The 26598-nt window shown below is 24.4% G+C and overlaps 3 protein-coding genes and 1 non-coding gene across 4 annotated transcripts; 2 read left to right on the top strand and 2 right to left on the bottom strand.

Moving 5' to 3' along the window:
* Positions 1–1626: 1626 nt before the first annotated feature.
* Positions 1627–5382, top strand: PVVCY_0502220 (conserved Plasmodium protein, unknown function; the record flags this gene model as incomplete). Its single annotated transcript, XM_008627589.2, has 1 exon — positions 1627–5382. One exon carries the CDS (start codon positions 1627–1629, stop codon positions 5380–5382), a length of 3756 nt encoding a protein of 1251 aa, XP_008625811.2.
* A 579-nt stretch (positions 5383–5961) lies between these two features.
* PVVCY_0502210 (serine/threonine protein kinase RIO2, putative) lies at positions 5962–7728 on the bottom strand (the record flags this gene model as incomplete). The annotated part of the gene is made up of 1 exon (XM_008627588.2): positions 5962–7728. One exon carries the CDS (start codon positions 7726–7728, stop codon positions 5962–5964), a length of 1767 nt encoding a protein of 588 aa, XP_008625810.2.
* Positions 7729–10709: 2981 nt separating this feature from the next.
* Positions 10710–18443, top strand: PVVCY_0502200 (zinc finger protein, putative; the record flags this gene model as incomplete). Its single annotated transcript, XM_037635041.1, has 1 exon — positions 10710–18443. One exon carries the CDS (start codon positions 10710–10712, stop codon positions 18441–18443), a length of 7734 nt encoding a protein of 2577 aa, XP_037490227.1.
* Positions 17191–24885, bottom strand: PVVCY_0502190. The gene has a single exon (XR_552297.2). It is a non-coding gene; the product is annotated as a ribosomal RNA (ribosomal RNA).
* Positions 24886–26598: the final 1713 nt, after the last annotated feature.

The raw sequence follows: 26598 nt of genomic DNA, 5'->3' as shown, positions 1-26598 counted from the left end.
TTTACAAATAAATACTAAGATTCTCCATGAATACTTTAAAATTTATCAATACACAAATATCATGATCGTAAATCTTAATTGAGCTTATCCATTTATTATTACACAACTTTTTCTCTTCTCTATTTTTACTGTTGTGAAATCCTAACAAATTTCTTACTGTTATATTGTTGCTACTATGATTTCACTTTATTTTTCCCTTTCAAACATTTCTTAACTTATCCAATATATGCAACTGATATATATATGTGATCATATAATTGTAAACAAATATATATTGAGGCTATCAAATTTATATTTCTTCATCATACGCAATATAATATTTAAAACATTTTTTTTTCCATTTTAGCTTTTCCTTATTTTTTTTTTCTTAAATTTTTATCTCTAAAAAGGTTATTTTTTAAATCGTTTTGTAAAAAATTATATGATAATTTTTTTTTAAATAATAACCTTTTTTAATTGCCTACTAAAAAATGAGAAATATCATTATTTTTGTATGTATATAAACATGCTATTTTTGTTATTCATTATTCCATATAATTTATTTTTTTTATTTTTGACATTTGGCTAGTATCACATTTTTAAATGGATCTTATATTTACAAAAATTACAACCTTAAAATGTTTTCACTTATTAAAGAACCACCAAAGAATATGAATAAATAAAATATCTGTCAATATGTTCTATATATGCTTATTTATTTATTGGTATTGTTGTAGAACATTCAAATGAGAAACACACACACACCTTTAAATGGGCTTTTCCAAAAAAAATTATTTATCTTTTTATTTTTCAAAAGAACATACTTTTTTTAAACAATCTTTACTATATAAAATTTTCCATATAAAAAAATGTGCCTTTACTATTATACTTATGACTTATATATATGTGTAGAATTACACACAAATAAAATTATCGTCAAAATGGTAATACTCACTATACAGTAAAAGGGTTTTTAAATTCATCTTTTATTTTTCAAGTAGTTTACTACGCTTATTGCTTTTAAATATACGTTTACAATAGTTGACAAATGTTAATAGTTTTACTATTTAAACATTTTAAGCATATAAAATTTTAAACCCTCCCCAATATTTATTGTCACTTTTTAACTGGTCTTAAAAAAATTATTTCCAAAGTGCAATTGTGTGCAAATGTAGTTCAAAAAAACAACAAAAGACAATTTTTTTATGAACATTATTTTTCTTTTATCTTCGTTAAGCTTGTGGGTCTCTTAATAAGTCTTCCATATAAAAATTAATACAACACAAAAAATAAATGGAATAATGAATAATCAATTTAATAATAGTAATATATTACACAATCTTAACAATTAGTTACTAAGTACATAATACAACGACAATTGGGTAACAAAACAATGATCTTATTTATGTACATATAATTAAAAAAAATTAGACAAAACAACATAATAATATTCTACATTTATGTAGACATAATATAATATATTTTACTTCTTTGCTGTTTTACTTCTTTGTTATGCATATTTTTTGCTTCCCTTACATTATAAATTCTCTTCCGTAAATTTAGTTACCACACATGTATATACAATTGCAAATTGTTTATATTAATTAAAATTTTTCACAGCCTATTTTTATCACATCCTTTGTGCTTATGGGTAATAATGATAGTGATAATGGAAATTCTTCCAGTAATTTTTATACAAATATAGAAAGAAGAAAATATAAAATTAGGGAACAGATGGAAACGGATGTACTTATTGTTGGTGCTACTACAGGGGGACTTATTTTGTCTCTTGATTTGTTTAGAAAAAATATAAAACATATAATAATAGATTCATGTGAAAGTAATATAAAAAATAAAAAAATAAATGAGCAATATTTACTTTATCCTAGAACCCTTGAAATGTTACACGATTTAAATCTTCTTCCTGAAATTTTATCGAATAGTTTGAAATTGACAGGTATAAATTTTTATATACAAAATAAATTAATAAATCAAAGTAGTAAAAACTTTTTTCAAAGTATAAATGGAAATATGCCATATATGCTAAGTATTAATAAAATGTCTCTAAACAAAATATTATTAAAAAAAATTAAATTAAACGGCTCGATCATATGGTATAATACATTACTATCACCCATTCAAAATCAAACACCAAATTTTATAAACTATAACAATTATAGTGATCAAAATGAGCATAATGAAAAGTTATCAGCAAATAACAAATTCAACTTCCATCATGACAATATAAAGGTAAAAAAATTATATACTTTACCATCACTTTTAAAAAATAGAGAAGTAAAAAATGCTCTAATTAAAAATGATAGTAAAATGGAAAACAATAGTGAAAGCCAAAGTACATCTAAAACTATTTCTATCGAAAAAAATAACAGCATAGACATAAATTTAATAACATCAAATAGTAATTCAATTTTTTCTAACTTATCAAGTAAGAATGTATCAAGCGATTTTTCTTTTTATTGTAGTACTGACACAAATTATAGCCATCCCTATGATATTAGTGATAAGACATATAATTCAAATCCAAGTCTTTTTAATAAATATTCATCCGAAGAAAATAATAAATATCAAATTGATGGATACATAGAAAAAGAATACAGTATTAATAATGAACAAAATTATTCAGATATATTTTATGAAAAAAAAGACAAAAAAAATATTCAAACAAATTGTAATATAACTGGGACAACTGTTCGAGTAAAACATAACTATACTTATTGGGATGGAGGAAAAAATAATTTGAAAAACTTAAAAATAAACAAAAATGAAAAAGAGAAAAAAAAAAATAAAAAAAAATATTATTCTTATATTAAAACTAAATTTATAGTTGGTGTTGATGGAAAACATTCATTAGTTAGAAAATTATTTAATATCAAAATGGAAAAAAAACAAAATAATGATATAGAATATATATCTGCAGACATATGTGCAAAATGGAGTAATGAAATGCATTATTATAATTTATCTTTATTTCAATCGGAATATGGATTTATTACTTGCTTCCCCATATTTTTCGATATCGCAAATGTTGATGAAAATAATTTTTATTCTACAGATCCAAAATTTAAAAATACCATAAAAAATATGAAAAAGGAATTGTACATAAGAAAAAATCATATCAATTTTAAAAAAATTGCCACCAAATCAATAAAAAAAGAATCTTTCAAAATGAGTAATTCACAAGAATTATCTATTCATGCTTTAAGCAGTTCACCAATACGTAATACTCTAGCCCCAAATAATAAGGACACACAACAAATAAAGAATAATATTGGATTTGTAAAAAGATGCGTACAAAAAGAGGTAGAACCATCACCAAAAGTAAAAGATGAAATAACCCATGATCACCCATTACAACAAAATGATATAAAAGACACCAAAGAAAGTCTAAATGTGCTAATTCAAAAACGAAACAAATTTAATAAAAGTCACACACATGAAATAATGGAAAAAGAAATATATAAAAAAAACGACTTCTTTAAAATGAACAAGCCAAAAAGTGTTTGTCAAAAAATTAATGATTATCATGAAAAACAAAATAATATTCTAATGAACAAATGTGGTGTCGAAAAAGATATGTTTAATATTAGTCTCGAAAAAAAAAAAACCAAAGAATATTTTATGAATTTTATAAAAAAATATGAAGAAAAATTTGGATGTTATATTAAAAATACAACAGAAGGGAATGAAGAAAAGATTGAAAATTCTTTGGATACTTTAGAAATATGTTTTTCACAAAATAAGGAGAAAAAAAAAAAAAAGGAAAATTATCATAAGTCAAATACCACTTCAATCTTTACTACTAAAGAGAGTGATAAAGAATTGCCAAACAAATTTTCACAAAAGGGTCGAACCACCTCATTCTTAACACCAGAAAATGATACATGTTCTATTTTAATTAAAAATAAAAATAAGGAAATATCGCCAAATGAAAGTTTAAAGGAAGATACAGACAATAATTATGTCGACGCATTGAGTAACAATTCTATGAATGAAATAAATAATCGAGCTTCTGAATATGCAAAATTAGGGATATATAATTGGCATATAACCATATGTAGAAAAATAGACAAGTCTTCCCAAAATAAGTTTTTATATCCTATTAAAAAATCGAAAGAAATAAAATATATAGAAGTTATAAAATTAATCAATAAAATATTTCCAAATACTGAATTATATTATTTATATAATTTGAAAATAGGAATACATAAAGATAAAATATGTACAAATTATTATAACAATTATGTTGTTTTAGCTGGAGAAGCAAATTGTTTTTATAACCCCCTATTTAATGTAAGTGTTAATTTAACTATACATGATATATATAATATAGGATGGAAATTAAAATATATTATTAATTATGGTTGTACATTAATATTATTAGATGGATATGAAAAAGAAAGAAAATATATATCTGAAAAAGTTGTATCATGGAATAGAGAAAAATTAAATTTTGTTTTTATCAATAATAATGGTAATAATAATATTTGTGCATATTATAATATATTTTTTTTAAAATTTTTTGCTTATATATTTCAAAAATTTCCTACTAATTATAATATATTTGAAAAAATATATTTAAGCACATTTTTATTACAACATAATTATACTAGTTATGCTATTAACAATACAAGGAATATTTTTTTTTGTAATAAAAATAATAATATATGTGCAGATAGAGCAAAAAATTGTATTTTAAAATTTATCTCTCCACTTAATAAAAGTAAAGAAAATATAAATGTCTCCTTATATGATTATTTAAAAAATCAAATGCACACACTAATTTTATGTATAAATATATCGAAAGAAGAAAAGCCAATCTGTAATTATATTACCACACAACTACTAAAAAATAAATATAATAATAAATATTATAACAATAAATTATCTTATACATATGATAAACCAGCTTTAAAAAAATTAATAAAAATTGCACGTTTAACTTATAATATTATGGGGAAAAAAGGAACTCAAAATAACAACACTAATTGTAGAGGACAACCTTTTTTAAAAATTTTATGGATATTGTGTAATCAAAATAAAAGTGACTTTATTCAAACTAATACAACTATTTGTTCTACTAATTTTAATGTATATACACGTAATTTTACTACTAGCTCTTATAATATACCAACTGAATTAATTAATACTATAAAAGATTCAAAAATTAAAGATCAAGTTATTTTATATGATTTTATAAATGATTTTCAAAAACAATATAATATCAACTTTTATTTACCAAACAATCTTATTTATCAACCAAATTTTCAATCCGCAATATACATTTTTATACGACCCGATTTTCATATTACCCACATTAATTATGTCAATGATGACAACCAGATTGCTTCCTTCCTTGATCATGTATACAATTTTTATGGCTAAAACGTAAAGTAATGACCAATATAATGAACGAGCTAAGAGATATTAATTAGATCATATACGGTACAACGACGCGAATTTTAATCCAACGCTTTATCAGAGTTAAAAAGGCATGCTTATGGGGGATAGCTAATGAGCTGGAAAAGGGGACATACATTTCAACATATATATTAATTCCTGTGATTATATAACTATTAATAGGGTGAAAAGTTAATTAATTTTTTTTATTTTACATATATGGGTAAAATAAAATAACAAATAAAAATTATTTAAAAAAATATGTGCTCATATATGAACAAAACAAATAAAAATAGGGGATATTATATCAATTAAACGAAAATATTGCAACTATGCATATGAGTATATCCATACAGCCAAACATAGAAAAGGTGAAAATTAGCCACATGGCTAGTTTTTCATAATTTGGAAGCATATAAAAATATAAAATGATAATTTCATGCTTATTGTCACGCATGAACGACTACGATTTATTTCATGCAGTTTTTTTAGCATCCCCTTCACTAATTTATCATTTTTTTTATAATTTACTGTTACCAAATTATATACTACACATGCATTATGCTACATGTAGTTTTTAATTTTTTCCATCAACTTTTTTTTATTTTTTGTTTTTAAATTTTCCTTAAATTTTTCCTTTTTTTTTTTTTTCCTATCCATATATTTTAATTTGCTTTTTGCATATTCTTTGGTATATTTTTTAATATGTGGATTCCAAGTATCAGATAATTTTTTTTTTGTTTCCCCAGATTGACTATTACTTGAATCACAACTAGAATACTCCGTTAAATCATTCTCATTATTATCACTTGTTTCATTACTTGAATTTTCATCATATAAGTTATCATCACTATCGCTAGTTTGATTATGCTCCCTATTTTGTGGACTAGCCTTTTGTTCACTGAGAAGGTCTTCATAATTATCATCAAGTTCATAATTTTTTTTATTACTACAACTTTTATCAACTAAATTTGGAGTATCATTTTCTTTATCAGATATACTATTTGACGAATTTAAAATTCTTTCTTTATTTTTTTTTTCCAATATATTATCAACATTTTCATTAATGGTATCTTCTCTTTTATATAATTTATTATTTTCAGTTTCTCTTTCCTGAATATTTTCATAAACATCTTTATATTGATTATCTAAACTGTCATTTAAATAATTCGTTGATATATCACTAAAAGCATCATCTTTACTATTTTTTAAAACAGAAACTTTTTCACTTTTTTTTGAATTTTCTTCAGTTGTATTATCATTTTCATGTTGTAATTTTATATCTTTATCTAGTTCTGTTATATTGTTAGTTGGTTTGTCATCATTTTGAACTGTTATAGTTGATTCGGTATCAGATAAATTAGTTTCATAATCCGATTTATCATTTTGTAAAATTTCTAAAAGTGCATTATCATGTTTACTTGAAATATTATTCTCATCTTTTATAATTTTTTCATTCTCTAAAGATGCAATATCTTCATATAATGGATAATCTTCGATTCTTATTTTATATTTTTTATAAAAATGATTAATAACACATTTTACATCTCTTTCAAAATACATTTTCCCATTTTCATGATGTAATGAAACTATTTGAGGAAAATCGATAATTGTTATATTTTCATTATCATCAATTAATATATTAAATTCATTAAAATCACCATGAATTATATCTGATCTTGCAAATTTTATAATAGTATTTAACAAAAAATCAATTACTTTAAAAGGGTTACTTATTTTTACATGAGATAATGGATATCCATTTACATAAGACATTAAAATCATATGTCTGTTTAAATCATATGGTTTAGGAACAGGAAAATCATTTTCATATAATGCTTTTAAATATGCATATTCTTTTGTTGCAGCTATTTTTGATAAATATAGCCAATTTCGAAATTTTTTTTTTCCATAATAATCTCTATTATTTTTTATAGTTCTAAATGATATTCTACCTAATCTATGAATTTTTAAACATAATAAATTATCATTTACATCTTTACATATATATATATCTGATTCTTTTCCTACACCTATTTGATTTCCTACACTTTTTAATATACCTCTATTTAAGAAAGCTCTTAAAGCTAAAAAATCGTAACCTAAGTATGTTAATTTATATCCATCATATATTTTATTCTCATGACTTATTAATTTATTTTTTAACAATTTTTTTAATACACTCATTATACCTTCTTTCCTTAAATTTGCAATACTAGCTATTAATTGGACGTCTAAGTATTCATGGTTTTTCATACCCATTTCTATAGCTGTGAGCACTCTATACTCGTTTTTGGATAAAAAACAAAAACACGATATATCGAGCTTCATTTTGTTTAATATTTTTTTATATTATTTTTGATATGTATTATGTAATATAATATTATTGTGACAACTACTATTGTAGCAGTAATTATTCATTCTCTTTTGTTTGTTTTTTTTTTTTTGAAAATAAAAACTATGAAGAGGTGTTAAGACTGAAGAAATTATTTGGCTAATATTTGTTACTGGATTTTTGACTGACTTTACAGAGTAGCAAACTATGCTACATATGTATATATGCTTGTTTGAATAAAATTAAAAAAAAAACTAATTTATATGCATTCAAAATTTACATGGAAAATACGGCATACCATCAACTATAAAAGTTCAACGCCATTTATATTATATTTTTTTGCTATCACTTAAAATTTAGTCGTCCATTTTCTATATATTTTTAAAACTTTATAATTTTTCTACGTTTTTTATTGCTTAAAATTGTTTGACTGCTCTTAATAAGTATATATGATAGTATATATAATAATATATGATAGTTTGCTTATTTAATTTGAGGCTTTCTTCTCATCATTTTATAGCTTAAACTTGTATTTCCAATCAAATTGACAATATTTTTGTATTTCAATCTGTTTATAAAAATTATTTTCATTAAATCAAATCAAATTTGTATTTATCTCAAAATTTACAAGTTCTATATTTGTAATATTATTATGTATTTATTTTGTTTTAATATTATAGCATTCACTTTTTGTTACTATAATTATTTTTTTGAAAAGTAACTTATATATAATTCCCAAGGTACTATAAATAAGTAATATAAAATATTGATGATAATTACGTTTTTTTCATAATAAAAATACTTCAATTATTTCAATTATTTACAATTATTTCAATTATTCCAATTAATTTTATGTGGATCTTATTCATATGTATAATTATTTATTAAAAATATAAACAATGGATAATTTATGCATTAAAAATTTTTAAATTATTTTTTTCATTTTTTTTGCAAACATAAACAATCGTATTTTTTAGTACAGCGTACCTACTACTCCATATAATAATTGTATTGGAAAAAAAAAAAAAAAATCTTATAAATTTTTTTCAGTAAATTTATAAAAATGAAATAATTAGTAATTTTTTATCATCATATATATATATGTATTTATTCATTTTATCAAATATATATTAATATCACTGAAATAAAACTTAAATATATATACTATTCCAAATTACGAAGAAAGATTTAAATTAAAAGAATGAAAAAAAAACATACTTTGAAGATAATCAATCAAATATATCAAAATACAAACATAAAATTGTTATTATATATATTCCAAATATGAATAAAATAACAACAATTTTATAAAAATAAAATATAAAAAGAAAAAATCAATCAAATATATATATATCAATCATATCATGAACAAACAAAAAAGGAAATAATAATCAAAATATAAATACAAACATGAAAATACTAACAAAATAAAAATTGATAATATGAACAGAAGACTTAATATGATTTATTCCAATTTTTATTTTTCATTTTAATTAAAAAAAAACGTAAAATTCGATCAATTTTATATATTTTACAAAAAAAACAGACATATAATATTATGTTGCCTCTATATCCTTAATGTTTTATAATTGATTATAAAATTTAATACATCATTAATTGCTTTTATTTGCATATGCATGTTGTATATATAGTATAACATTTATATTTACGTCATTTTTTTGGGTTTGATTATATAAAAACAAAGCTAAGTCCTCATATATCCAAATATATAATACTTTGTAAAATAATAGGACATGGCTTACTAAAAATTAAGTATTTTGTTTTACTTCTTTTTAAAAGAAACACCATATATACATACTTTTTTTTCTTCTTTGAACAGTATTGAATTTTTTATGTACAATTTAAACTGTTATTTTATTTGATTATTGTTTATATATACATATTCATATGTTTTATCTTTTCACAATACGTATATATATAGTTCCATAATTTTATATCACCATAATGTATGTGTCTGTAAGTGATGAAATATATTATATAAAAAAGAAAGTATTGTAATGCTTTGCACTTTCCAGTACCTTTATATTCTAAATTTTTTACAACAAATATGATTATGAAATTGTTTTTAAATATATATATATATATGTATGTATATAATTAGTATTTGACAAATATGATTTATACCTATGTATATATTCCCTCTATTTGAGGTTATATATTGCAAATAATTTTATATATTATGTATATTTGTTTATTTCTATATTTTCATATGATTTTTAATTTTGTTTTTATTTGTAATGCATTAAAAGATACATAAAGAAATGTAATATCATTTTTAAGAGTACAAAGAAAAATTGATTCAACATAATATACTGTTTTATTAAAATTAAAAAATACTTTATATGTTATATAATTATAAATATATTGCATAGTTGTTATTTTTATCTCTATTTTTTGTTTATTAACATTATTTTATTGTTATAAAAATAGCATATTATAAATTCAAAAATATTGCACAGCACACAAATCGGTGAGCTAACATAAACCAAAGTAAAACGGAACGTACACTCGGAAGAATACCACAAATAAACGACCAAACAAATAAGCGGAAAACAGATACAAACTACCTAACACAATTAATAGAATGAGTTTAAATATATAGACATTGTATATCTATGCAAAAAAAAACATTGAAATAGTTTGCCAAACGAAGAATAAAAATAAAACAGTTTTTATAACGTATATTTTGTATAGATACTTGTTGATTTTAAATTATACTCATTGAAAAAGTAAAAGTAAATAAAATGAACAAACAATGAATAATGAAAATAATTTAGAATAAAATATTAAACAAATTGTAAAGTAAATGTTATAAATTACTTAAACATTTAAAAGTTTATAATAATATACAATATATTATAATAAAAACATATACCTTTTCAATGATGAGGGAGAAAAAATAAAACATGAACAAATTATTAAAAAAATATAATAATCAAATAGTAATAATAAGAATATGGATATAACTATTCAAGAAAACGATAATTGGGTACAATGTGATAAATGTGAAAAATGGAGGAAACTACCTTCAAATACTGATATAAGTAAATTAACAAACACATGGTATTGTAGTTTAAATGATGATACCCGATACAATTCATGTGATATAGAGGAAGAAATTGTTATTTCTCCTCAATACAATTTAAACAATAACAATATTCCTACTATTGCTAATACTACTACTACTAATAATAATAATAATTTTCCAACTGAATCATATAAAAATGTGGATTCATTAGAAAATGCTAATAAATTCGAAAGCGAATTTTATAGCAATAGTAATAATAACACCTATGTAAGTAACAATAATGGGATAAATAGCTACCAAAATAATATTAACAATGAAGAAAGTATTTCACAAAACAGTAATAATTTAAATATATATATAAACCAAAGAAATGATAATTTTGTTAATCAAAATGATGAAAATAACATAATTTCATCGAACATTAATAATAAAAATAAATATGACATTAAAAAAAATAAAGAAGATAAAAAAAAGTCAAAAAATAAATATAATACTAATAAAAAAGAATATAAAAATGAAATTCTTTTAAATAATATACCTTTAGATTTTGGAAACTATTCTGTAAAGGGTGTTAAATCCCTTCCTAAAATTATCAAAAAAATAAATCATAAAAAAAAACAAATAAACAGTGAGCATAACAATGGATTTACTAATATCATACATGATTATGATAATAATTTTTATAATAACTATACAATTAATATGTCATATTCAAAATATAGCAAAAAAAATCTAAACAAATTTAAGAGAAGTAATAGTGATGGAGAAGTATATAGACATTTCAAAAGTCAAGCCAATTTTAATACCCATTATTATAGTGATACAAACAGTAATTGTAATTTTAGAGATAATATAAGAATGCATAAAAAAAATGATAATAATAATAATTCATCATTTTATTCATCTATGCATTCTATTGTTAATAATATATTGAAGAAAAAACAAAAAGCAAAAAAACAAGCAAGTGATAAAAATAAAAATGAAAAAGATTTAGTAGCATCATTGAATAGTAATACACACAAAAATTCAAATGATGTACTAAAAAAAAATAAAAAAATAAAAGAAATTAATCATATAAAAAATGAAATAGATATATATGAAAATTATGATAATAAAGATATTTCAATTTTTCAAAATATTTGTAAAGATGAAAATGGTAATATTATAGATGAAAATCATTCGAAAGAAACAAATAAATATATTCACAATGTTAATAAAATAAAAAATTATATTTCAAAAAAAAGTGAAATGAACTTAGAAAAAAAAAAAATTAATGATATAAAAATTAATCAGTCTCATTTTAATCAAAATAAGACTAACAAAAGTGATAAAAATAACAATGCCACTATATATAACGAAGCGAATTTAAATTCAAATAGTTATAATGGTGACAATGTATTAATTAATAATAATAATCATCATATGAATAATGATAATAATAATAATCAAAATGAGTTGGAAAAAAATACTAGCCCATTAAATAATGTAGTAAATTGGGTACAATGTGAAAATTGCAAAAAATGGAGAAAAGTTGATGCACATGTTAATGTTACGCAATTACCTGATGAGTGGTATTGCTCATTAAACTTTTGGAATAAATATAATAATTGTGATGCCGAAGAAGAAGTATATGTAGAAGATAATCTCGGTAATAAAAATATAAACAACTTTGAAAAAAATATAGATAATAATAATATTCTTGATAATTTTCCCAAAGATAAAAATTCAAAACAAACAAAAACTAAAGGAAAAAATGTAGATAAATATAATATAAAACCTAAAAATTATAAAAATTGTAAAAATTTAACGAATAAATATGAAATTAACAATATTTACAGTAACTTCAACAATCATGATGATTATGTTGAAAAATACTGTATTGCTAATAATATTGATTATAAAAAACTGATAAAAAATAATAAAATAGATCAACAACATTGGAATAATATTTGTGCATATATAAAATTTATTAATAGTTATGGTAATAATGCTACTGCTAAAAATTTGTGGACTTTGAGGGATCGAAATTCTATGAGACGATCAAGTTCATATAGTTGTTATGAAAATAAAACTGTTTATTTTGATTATGAATATGATCAAAATTATTTATCAGATAGTTTTTTACAAGTAAAAATTTCAAAAAAAAAATTCATTCAAAAAAATAAAATATATAATTATAGAAATAAAAATTCACAATTTTTTTACAATCATTTGAGTAACAATAAAAGTTATGATATTTACCCTTACAATTTATATCCAAACAAAAATGACATGATCAAATTTAATAAAACACACGCCACTAGTGATAATAAAATTTACGAAAAAACTGACAATAGTAAGGATAAGTTAGAACAAATTAATGAATCAGAAGATGAACAAAGTAAAAAAGGAGACAATTCCCATATACAAGATTCAGGAAAGTTTCAAAATTTAGATCATAATAATACAAAGCATGTTGAAAATGGTGAAAATGAGCGCAAATGTGATACCGCTGATGACTCCCAAACTAATAAAGGCGTGTGGAGTATGCTGATGAATAAATTTAAAATTAATAAATGGAAAGGAAATGATACTGATAAAAATGATGTGGAGAAAACTGTCGAAGCAGATACAAACAAATGTAATTCTGCAGTTACCCCTAAAAATGAAAAGGAGGAAATTGATAAATATACATACAATAATATATTTGATTGTAATGATAGTACTAACGATTTTTATAATGAAAAAAAATATGAAATAATGCGAAATTATGTTTTATATAATAGAGAAAAAATGGGAAAATATTTAAACTACGACAAATCTAATGAAGAAGCTAAAAAAAAAAATATTAATAATTCCGATACCTTAGAAGAAAATAAAGAAGATAACAATGATCATAATATTGATAAACACATGGAAGGGGAACAAAATAATAATAATCCCTATATATATTCAACTAAATTGAATTCACATGAAGAAAAATCCAATATAAATGGTGATCTTCATATTATTTCTGATTCAAAAAATAACATAAAAAAATTATTTGGCGAACATTATTTAAATAATGATAATTTAGTTAATACCTCGAAAAGTAAACTATTAAATGATTCAAGTATAAATTATCATAAGTTTTTATTTTCAAACAATAATAAAATATTGACACAAACAAGCAATTCTTTTAGTAGATTAAGTACAAATGAAGTTATAAATTTTCCATTTGAAGAATATAATGATGAAAATATAACTATAGCTAAAAAAGAAATAAATAATAATTTTATAAAATTAGAAAATGAAAAACTATATAATTCGTATAGAGATGACATCAATAAATTAAGTTCGGAAAATCAAATAAAAACAAGTGACAATTTAAATAGTATACATAATAGTGATAAAAAAAAAAATAAAATATTACCAAATTATGAAAAATTTATTGCAAGCGTCAATTATTTTAACAGCTTATCATCACAAATGTATTACCCAGATGAATTAATGAAAACAATTCCGATAGAAAAAATGAATGAACCCATCCTAAATCATTCTAATAATTTCGATATTAATAATATATTAATGAACAAACAAAAAAGTTATAACAAAAATGATTCTATGGAAAATAACACGAATGTAAATTCCTTGGTTAATGATTATTTAAATGTCATTGAAAATACAAAGTCAGTTCAAAATAATAATAAAGGTGGAAAAAAAATAACCAAAATAATCCCTACCAAAAATCCATTAAAAAATTATATAATAAACAATAATAATAATGATGTGAGTTTAAAAAAAACTGCAAAACAACAAGTGCAACAACCAAAGCTAAATAATGAGAGTAAAAACTCAAAAGGTAAAAGTAATGATAAAAATACATTAAAAAAAGATTTTATTGGAGGAAATACTGGAAATCGAAAGGACATCGAAAGAGCTGAGAAGGAAAGTAAAAGAGAAAAGGGTGACAAGAATGAAAAAATTGAGAAAAATGAAAACAATGAATACACAACATTTAGTATGCGATGTAATGAAAATAAAAACATTATTAAGGAACTAATAAGAAATCGAAATAACATATTAAATACAAATATATCGAAAGGAAATGTTTCAAATCGATCTCTATCCTATAATGATGATATAAATGATGAATATGATGATGGAAGTCATATAAAAACAACAATATTAAATGCCAAAAATTTAAAAAAACATATACTAAGTAGCAGAGTAATTATATATTCAAAAGGAGCCTCTTTAACATTTAATGTTGAAGAAATAAATAAAAATAGTATTTACTTTTATAACCACGAAGAAATTGATTTATTAAATGGAAATAATCCTACTGAATTTAATTCTAACAATACTAATACTGTTACAAATAATTCGAACTCTACTAATACTAATAATAAAAGTAAAAAAAATGTTGACGACCCTAATAAAGATTTACAAAATGATATAGAAAGTAGTAATATATACTTCAATTATGCTCATAATATTAATTTTAGTGATAATAATAATAATATTGAATTAAATAAAATGAAAAAAGTTGTTACTCAAGTTTTTAATTATGATTATAAAAAATTTGTTAATGAGATAAGTTTATTTAATGATAATATAAAATTACAAATTCCAAACTTAAAGTATAAATTTAAAAAATATACACATTTGGACGATGATAAAAATAAAGGGAAAAAAAAACAAATTTATCAAACACAACTAGATAATCAAAATAATCATTTTTATAATGATACTACTATTAAAAAAAATAATGAATACAGTGATGAAAATAGTTTGGATGACAAGCATAGTAATATAACTGATGACGATGAAATATATGATGACAACTGTAAAAAAAGTAAACTAAAATTAAAGAAGAAAAATAAAAATACTATTGATTACTATAAAAATGATGATCCAAAAAATAATGCTATTAAGAAAAAAAATAAAGGGAAAATTGCTGCAAATAAAAATATTTTAAAATCGGAAATGATAATAAATGATCAAGTACGGCCTGAAAAATTAAAAAAAGGAAATAAAAGTCAGGCAAAATATGTTGCAAAAAATACAAAAGCTCTTTCCAACAATGATAATATTAATAATGATTATGATTCTTTTAAAACTGTAAAAAAACTAAATAGTAATAAGATTAAAAAATTATCAAATAATGAATATGACGAAGAAGATAAAGAAACCTATCAAGATCAAAACGAATATAAATTCGAGTTGGAAAAATTAAACCATGAACAAACTATTATGCCCAATGGCCCTGACAATTTAAGTGATCAAGTTGATAAAAAAAGTGACATACTATCAACGGATAATAATATGGATCATGTTTTAAAATCCAAAGATAAGAAAAGTAGTGATAATATTAAACAAAAATATAACTATAATAGTGGAAGCACTTTTATTCCAAATGAAGTTGATGGAAATAGTGGTGAACAAAGTCGAGAAAGAAAACGAAAATATTCAACTAATGATAATACTATTGATGATAAACATGAAAACAAAATACATAAAGAATATAAAAAAAATAAAATGGATATAACAGATTATAATAATAATATAAGTCAAAACGAGGATTCTTCAGTTGATGATGGAGATTCGAATATATATGAAGAGGAAGATAAAAGTCAAAGTGATCAAGATATATATGATAATAATAAAAATAAACATAACAATATTTCGAAACATTGGAATGAAAATTCTTATAAGTCAAAAGAGAAACGCCCAATTAGCTCAGATAGAAAAAGTAATAGTGAAGAAACAAACTCACAAACTGATAATTATTTACAAGATAAAGAAAGTAAAGATGAAAGTAGTTTCTTTATTATTGACACAAACAGTAGAAGTAAGAGGAAACGATGTATATTGGATGATGACGAAGAAGAAACAGATTACAACAAAAAGCTAGATTATAATAAAGAAGAAGAGGATTCAAGTGATCATAAAAAAAAATGTTATGACCCAAAGGACAGAGATGAGATTGAATATAATAAACAGGAAAAAGAATATTATTATAAAGATAAATATTACGACGATAAATATCATCAAGTTAAAAGAAAAAGATCATATAGTAATGATAATAGCCAAAGGGATAAATCTCCTGAAAATTATTTTGAAAAAGAAGAATATGGTAAAGGTAAATATGAGGATAAACATTATCGATATAAAAAAATGCATCATAATAATACACTTAATAAAAATGAAATTGATAAAAACAAATATTATAATAAAACTATGAATCAACATAATTATCATCGAAATAGTTACTCATCTTATAGTGAAAATAATGACGATTCTGATGGCAGGTATTATAATAAAAGGAGCCGAGATGATAAAAATAGAGCCACTATTGAAAGTGAAGAACGTAGAGAAAGTTTTTATCATAATCACCATAAAGAACATCATGAATATCGTTCTAAAGATTCAATAAATGATATACATAACAATAAAATACACAGAAATAATAAGAGTATTGAATCAGAAAGAAGACATAAAGAAAATAGATATAAATCATATGATAGTACCAATTATAAAACCAATAATCACGATAATGATGAAAAAGAAAGCAATTTTAATAACCAACATGATCAATTCAATAAAAATAATAATTCACATCACTCAGATAAATACGATCGACACAGTAATAATGAACAAGATAAAATGAATAAACGATTTAGCAAAAAACTTGATTTTAAGTATGAACATCAAAATGAAAATAAATATAAGTATGGAGAATATGAAAAACATAACACTAAATATGAGCATAACAGATATGACAAATATACTCATAGCAACAATAATAGTAATAAATATGACAGGCATGAATATCATAAGTATAATAGTAGGAATGAAGATCGTCGATATGATAGAAATGAGCATTATAGATATGAAAGAAGTGGAAATAATTATGATAATAAATATACACATAATTATGAGAAATACCCAAATAAATATACCAGTAGTAATAGGCATATAATAAATAAGTACGAAAAAAAAATCAAGAACGATGACGAAAAATTAATTTCCAATAATACTACGTCACCTCCCAATTCAGAAGAAAAAATTAATACAAATAAAACATATAAAATTGAAGATAACTTAAAGAGTAAAAATAGCAATGAAGATAATTACAATGGCCACCTTACCGATAATCCTAACCCTAACAATAATAAAGATGAACTTAATAAATACAACGGAGAAAAACATGATACTGAAAAAAATAATGATGAAAAAAATGAACAACATGAACGAAATAGTGAACGGGATAATGGAGACATTAATGACTATGAAAAAAAATATCAAGATTATAACAAGTACGAAAAAGAACATTATTCAAAAAGTGGCGGTAAAAAACCTTTTTATCACCCTGAAAATTATTATAAAAATAAATACAATGAAAATTATAATGATGATGAATATCATTATAAAAAATATAAAAATCATGATTATTATTATGGAAATGGAGAAAAGCATAACATGAACAATAATAATTATAACAGAAATGGCCATTTTCATACTTATTCAAATAAAAAATTAATTAATAAAAACTATAAAAATTATTATTCACATAGAAATAGTCCAACAAGAGATGATATTATAAAAAATAAAATGAGAAATGACAAATTTACAAATCTAAACAGTTCGAAGTATGGAAATAATATCCATATCAAACAAAATCGAATGCATAAATTTTAACAATATTTTGTTGTACCAACGATATATTCATAATGCTATTTATGTATAAACAAATTAAATATATATATATAATATATAGCAATATATATTATAGTTAAATTTTTTTCGTTTATTCACAAAACATAATTCGATATATTTTCGTCTTGTTTTAGCTGCTTATAATGCATACAACTATAGAGTCAATAACCTATTCATTCAACACATTAAGTTTTTTATGTAATTTATAGCATATATTTTTTGTGCCTGTATATGCATGGGAATTTTAAAATACGTTTTATTTATTATATTTTTAACTTGTTGTATTTATATTACTATTTTTTTGTGGCGTGCCACATTTTATTCGATTCACATATGATTAATAAGTTGTTATGTTATACTAAATATTACTGTTGATTTTTTTTTGAACAATTAAAGATTCTTAACTATATAAAAAATTGTTTACACATAAAATAATTAAAAACACACATACATTATTATGGTTTATTCATATTCAAATGAACTCCCATTTATAATTTCCTATACCATATTTGTTAGTGCCAATAAATTGTATAAATAATACAACTTGAACTTAAAAAATAAGTTAAAATTAATTATATTATTTTGACAATTTAAATGAATAACCAATATGATATCCATAAATGTAATTGAAAAATATAATTATTTACAATACATTTTACGACCCCAAAAATACACAAATATATAATAATTAGTAGTAATACTGTTAAACATGCCCCCCCACAATTGCTTGCTCATATTATAAACATACTTTATTGTATAAATATACAAAGTCTACATCATAAAAAAATTATAGTATATACTTAATAAATATTATAATTAATACATACAAACTAATTTTATTATTTCATTTATACAACTAATTTTATTATTTCATTTATTTAATTATTTTCATAACATGCTCATAAAATTACCTTATTAATTTTACACAGTAAAATAATATGATACCTAAAAAGTATTATAATATATTACAGTCTAATATAATAATATTTTCATTTTATATTGTTAAAAGTCATGTAAAATAAGACAAGAAATTATTCCAAAGAATTAACTATAATTAAAATTTTATGTCAAAACATTACAACTTCATGTTATATATAATTAAATTATAAATATACATTTGCAAATATTTTTAACTCTTTAATAAAGCATATTATTTAATAATATTACCAAGTTCTACATGTGTAAGTTATTTCCCCTCTATGAACTTCTCTTATAATATCCTCAAAATATATAAGTATGTGAAAATTACGATTTTGGGATAAACTATAATATTACATACATGTTTTTATCAATTTACTATAAGTTATCCATTGATTGACCTATTCGAAAGTATACAAAATTAATACTTGAATAAATTTCGTCATATTGTTATATAGCTAATAAATAATATACTAGTTTCCTGCCTTTTTCAAAAATTCATATTGTTGTAAGAACATAAATATGTGCTTTTCAAATAAACTATCACATGACATATGGCGATAATATCTGCCGCATTTTTTGGACACTAATATTTATATAATTATTAATGGTTTTATATATTTATATTAAAAATCTTAAGTTCAAAAAGGTGTATATTATTATTATGCAAAAAGGCTAAGTTCAAAAAGGTGTATATTATTATTATGCAAAAAGGCTAAGTTCAAAGCTCAAAACACACAATAATAAAAAGGCATATATAAAAATAAGAAAAAATATCACGTGATTGCAATAATCAGAAATGTAAAAGTTTGATTTTAAAAATTGTTAAGGGCTTAGGGCTTAATTAAGAATCCATACAAATGTTAAGTTAAAAACATTTGCACATATTAACTACAAAAAGCCTAAGTCCAAGTCCAAAACACATAATAATAAAAAGGCATATATAAAATAAGAAGAAATAAGGATTTAAAACACACATGTCATATAATTGCAATCATCAGAAATGTAAAAGTTTGATTTTTAAAATTGTAAGATATAATATAAAATAATTATGTTATGTTGCATACATTAATATACAGCATAAAATAATCATTTTATATTATATTAAAATTTGGTTTTTATAAAAATTACACTTTATCAAGAAGGGTAAGCCTCAACAGATCGTAAAGCAGGGTTTTCTTTCATATTTACAGCACCTTCAGATATAAAAGTCGTCAACAATTTGTGTATATCTTTTTTGTTGTTAAATTTCTTTTTATCCAAAAGGAAACGTATTTGCGTCCTTATGAACCATAGGAATAGTTATATTCAACCATATATTGGTAATGAATACATATATTTTCTCTCTTACATTTAAGTAGTAAAAGGTCACAAAAAAGAGCGAATAATATTGTTTAATCAGCATGGGTTCTGGCTTAAGAGGCGTTCAGCCATTATCCAACAGACGTAGCTTCGCGACAATGGTTTGTCAACCAATCGCTGTACCAATTGTCTGAACCAACTAATCCTCTCGTACCAAGTTGGATTACTGTCACAATATATTATATATTAAAATAATAAAATTCATCAGTAGGGTAAAACTAACCTGTCTCACGACGGTCTAAATCCAGCTCACGTTCCCTATTAGCGGGTGAACAATCCGACACTTTGGGACTTCTGCGTCCCAATGATAGGAAGAGCCGATATCGAATATCATAAAGCCACGTCGCTAGGAACGCTTAGCAGCCACAAGCCAGTTATCCCTGTGGTAACTTTTCAGTCACCTCTATATGCATAGTAAAGAACAAGTCTTGTAATTTTGCAATAATAAAGGATCGATAGGCCACGCTTTCACGTTTTCTACTTTTTCTGAAAATAGAAATCAAACAAGCTTTTCCCCTTTTAGTCTACAAGAGATTTCTGTTCTCTTTGAGCTTGTCTTTGGACATCTGCATTATTATTTGACAGATATACCGCCCCAGTTAAACTCCCCACCTGGCTATGTCTCTATATACCTGGGTGTAGGATAATAAGATAACTTTGCGTTATCTTTCAACACAGTAATTAGTATGTATATAGTATCCTAGTAAATAGATAAGTAAAACAACTTTAAAAGTAGTGGTATCTCATTGTCGCAAAAATATATTTCAATCTCGGCTTCCACTTATTCTGCACCTCTTAAGTCGTTTCACAAAGCCAGACTAGAGTAAAGCACAACAGGGTCTTCTTTCCCCGCTGATTTTACCAAGCCCGTTCCCTTGGTTGTGGTTTCGCTAGATTGCAAGTAGGGACAGTGGGAACCTCGTTAATCCATCCGTCTCGTCACAAAATCATGACGAGCAATAGGATACCTTAAGAGAGAGAGTTATAGTTCCCGCCGTTCACCTGTGCTTAATTGAATTTCATCAACTTGACATTCAAAGCACTGGGCAGAAATCACATTGTGTTAATACCATTTCTGGCTTTCACAATGCTATGTTTTTATTAAACAGTCGGGTTCCCCTTGTCCGTTTCAGTTCTGAGTTGGCATGATTTCCTCATATAAAGGGCCTACCCATGATAAAGAGTCACAGTATAGGGACTTTATATGGTTCCGAATAACTATTAAATAAAAAATCATAGAAAGTAAATAATGTAAACGCATATAGCGCATACGCCATAACTTTTACATTACATTTTCAAATCTTAATTAAAAATATTTACTCTATGCCCTCAGAGCCAATCCTTTTTCCGAAGTTACGGATCCATTTTGCTTACTTCCCTTACTTACATTTTTCTATTTAACCAGAGGCTACTAACCTAGGAGACCTGATGCGGTTGTGGGTACGCTCTATGTGTTGTCGTTATATATGCTATCATAATGTAATATATTCATCATTTAAAAGCAATTATATACAAATTGCAATATTTGTAGGCTTAATTACAAACCATTACACTTTAATATACATCTCTCTTGAAAATTCAAAATATACCCATTACATATAGCTGTTCCCCTCTTTTTTCAAGGGTAGTTTTCACATACCGATAATCCAAATTCGAATTACTATTGCTACAAAACAGAACTTTTTTAAATGAGAATTATAAAATAATTCACACTTAAAAACCTTCTGAATTGGAATTAAACAGACCTCTTCTCCAATTAAATTGATTCCAAGGTTCGTCTAAGAGTTAACATGCAAAGATAACGCATGTCGGCAGAAAAACCTACGTTAAGAAGTTCACTCTAATTATGTTACCATCATCTATACATAACATTGACATAGGCACAGGAATATTAGCCTGTTTCCCTTTTGGGACAGAGAAAAAATGCAACAATTGCTTGAAGCACCAAATCCCCATTTAAATGCTTTTCAGCTTTCCCTTAGGAGCGGCTAACTCTTGTACAATTGTAGTTGGCAAGAAACCCTTCTCCACTTCAGTCTTCAAAGTTCTCATTTGAATATTGCTACTTCCACCAAGATCTGCACTAGGGATATGTTCCACAATAGCTCACGCATATTGCTTCTACACAAACCCCACGATTTTCTACTCATAGAAAGATTTAAGAAACTACTAAGGGCGTAAATCTTCTAGTTTGGTCTCTTTCTATGGCTCGGTATCGGTAATCCGTTTTAGCGCCATCCATTTTCAGGGCTAGTTCATTCGGTAGGTGAGTTGTTACACACTCCTTAGCGGATTTCGACTTCTATGAAGACCGTCCTAGTGTCAATACGAACCAACACCTTTAACGGTATCTATTAACGAATATTTAGGCACCTTATCCAAGCGTTAGGATCATCCCTCATCGCCAGTTCTGCTTACCAAAAATGGCCCACTTGGAGTTATTTTATTTATAAGTGGAAAAAATACAGTTAAGATATTAATCCCTTGTTACGTATTGTAAGATCTAGAATAGGGTCAAGGATACATATTTCCCTGATTCCTCTAATCTTTATCTCTACCTCGTAAAATTATATTAATCAACTCCAGCGATCCTGAGAGATCTTTCGAAAATAACCAGCTAATAGGCTTTTCGATTAGTCTTTCGCCCCTAAACGTGATTGAAATGAACGATTTGCACGTCAGTACCAATTCGATCCTCCATCAAAAAAATTTGACTTCAATCTCACCACGCTTAGTTCAAAGCCTCTCGGGTCCTAACAAATATACTCTTACTCAATTTAGCATAATTGCTAACAGGCATTGTATGCATATACTTCAAATGAAATTAAATATTATTTAATTTCAGTATAATCTACATCCATTTAAGCCAAAAATGGTCACATTAATTATGCGTAATTATAAAGTATAATTTCTTTATAGTATATTTAAAACATATATATATACGCTCGCACATTTGTTAGACTCCTTGGTCCGTGTTTCAAGACGGGTGGGTTGAGAAATAGTTTTTAAAAGCAACTTAAATATGTATGGACGTCACTCCTACAAATTTTATTACACCTCAGTAAACTGGATATATCAAAATAGCTCGCATAAACCTTTAGCGGAGTGATACGAAAACTTTATTAATCATACTATGATTATAAAGAATACTTGGCCATATTTTAATTATCCTAAAAGTTCACTCCTGCTTATTTTAATAAGATAGATAATTTTCCTTCCTCTTAAAGCTAAGCCCGCCGACTAGCATTTAATTATATCTTACGTTATATATCTCTCAATCCGTTCCACCTTAACGATTTCAGGTACTATTTAAATCTCATTCCTGAGTGCTATTTCATCTTTCCCTCACGGTACTTGTTTGCTATCGGTCTCCTACAAATATTTAGCTTTATGTGAAATATATCACACGAATTTGCGCTCCAATCTCAAAGAACACTACTCTACAGGGAGTAATCTCCATCTATAATTGTAGGGAACTACGGGCCTTTCACCCTCTATGGAATAGTATTCCTACTAATTTCGTACCCAACAAAGCATAGGGAGGAATAAATAAACCCTAACCAGACAATTCCACATCATAGTTTTCACCATGAAGCGGATTTTCCTTTTGAGCTCTTCCTCGTTCACTCGCCGTTACTAAAGGAATCATTGTTATTTTCTTTTCTTCCGCTTAATTATATGCTTAAATTCGGCGGATATGCTCTCTTATTCTATACTCCAGGATCAATTATATATTTCCCATTATAATATTATAATTAATAAACTAAATTAACATATATATTGGATTTTTACATAGTTTATATGTATATCTGTATATTAGATTTTTACATAGTTTATATGTATATCGGTATATTAGATTTTTACATAGTTTATATGTATATCGGTATATTAGATTTTTACATAGTTTATATGTATATCTGTATATTGAATTTTTACATAGTTTATATGTATATCCTTCATATTTCTTATAGATAACTGTTTACTTTACTTATTATTTCGTTAGTTGTTGGCTAGAGTTGTTAATTAGTCGAAGTTGTTAGCTACTTGAAAGCTGCATTCTGATGCATTTTATCATGAATTTTACCTATATTTTTCTGGTAATTTTGATTTTGATTTGATACCTTTTAAAGCCATCACGAATATATTCTACAATATATGCTATTAAATATATAAATAGATAAATTTAATTACATATACTTTAGCATTATATACTTTTAACTCAGATGTTTCTAACAGTATACGTATAACTTTGATTATAATATATGACACCTAACACTGCACTAACCCAAATTATAATCTTCACCTTCAACAATATATTGCTTACAGCACCGATTATAATATGTCTTGTAGCACTTATGTTTGTCTATTATAACCTTGGTCAATAGATATACCCGTTTATAACTTCTGTGCTAGTAACACTATGGCGTTACAGTATTTAATGTTTAAGTATTATGTACTTGTAACAATTGCTTGTTACAATGTGCATATAAATATGCACGTAATAACATAGATTGTATCATATATTCGCTTAGCATTATTAGCATCATAATTATATCAAATTATCTTATATCATTTTTCTCATGCATTTGATTACATTAATAAAATATTAATGCGTAAAAATCTTGCGATTTTTTGAATATTTATAAATATGTTTATATAGTTATTAATTATAATATTATAATATTATTTCCTAATTATTATATTTATATCGTTTTGTTTTTCTTATGCACTTGATTACATTAATAAAATATTAATGCGTAAAATTTTGTGATTTTTTAAATATTTCTAAATATTTTTATAGTTATTAAATTATAATATTATTTCTAATTATTATAAAATTTTCACATTAGTTATCACGTGCGCCCATGCCACAAGAGTCCGGTGGGCAAAATGCGCCTCTATATATAGTTAGCCCATCCTCTTTAAACCTATATACCGCGAGTTACCAGGCTTCCGTGCACAACCCACCCCCCCTTCGAATTAATTAAAACCCAATTGAAAACCTAGATTTCAAAAGAATTTTAAATACCTGCGGCTCACTCGGCAAAAAAAGTATGAGTTCCCTATTTTCGAGTCCACCGAACAACAATGCGGCCCGCCCTAAACCCACTCTGCGCTGTGTTCCTCCAACCCTCCCAAGCGAGCTCAAAATAGTAGTCGATTACGTGATCCGCTCAGACCAACGTAAAATTCCTTTGGGTATAGTATGTCATACGGTAGCCATTAAATTTTACACCTCATTCCCCAAGCATGCCCTCATGTATATTTTGATATACAGTGCAAACAATATACATATAAACCATCTCTATGCCCCGTCGACCACAAATCAGATTTAACATGGATATTATATGCCCTATATATCTAAATATATAGAAAGCACCTATCCCTGTGTAAAATGATATTATATTGATGTCAAGTATAGAATAAGAGTTCCACATAACCCTTAAAAAGGGCTGGGAGTAGTTTACATTCAGCGTTCGGATGATTCACAGTAATCAATTTTCATTGTTTTACAATAACTGCAATTGTCATTGCCTATCGTATTTTGCTACGGCCTTCATCGCTGTAGGAACCAAGACATCCATCGTTAAGATTGTGTTCAAATTTTTTATATTTTCCTTGAACTTGTATTATCGAAATAAAACATTTCAAACAAAATACACAAACATATTAACATGTAAAAAATTGATGTGTCGTATTGGTAGCGTATATGCGTAGAGCACCGTGCTTAATACCTTTGAAATTAATTATACCCTTTTCATATTAACTTTTCGGAAAACATGTAGAAATATAATCAACCCCAAAAATACCAAACAGATTGGCGCCGTACACTATATACTAGGACTCAAGGATATGG

Source organism: Plasmodium vinckei (genome assembly GCF_900681995.1).
Source record: "Plasmodium vinckei vinckei genome assembly, chromosome: PVVCY_05".
Taxonomy (NCBI): domain Eukaryota; phylum Apicomplexa; class Aconoidasida; order Haemosporida; family Plasmodiidae; genus Plasmodium; species Plasmodium vinckei.
This window is presented reverse-complemented; position numbering and strand designations above follow the sequence as displayed.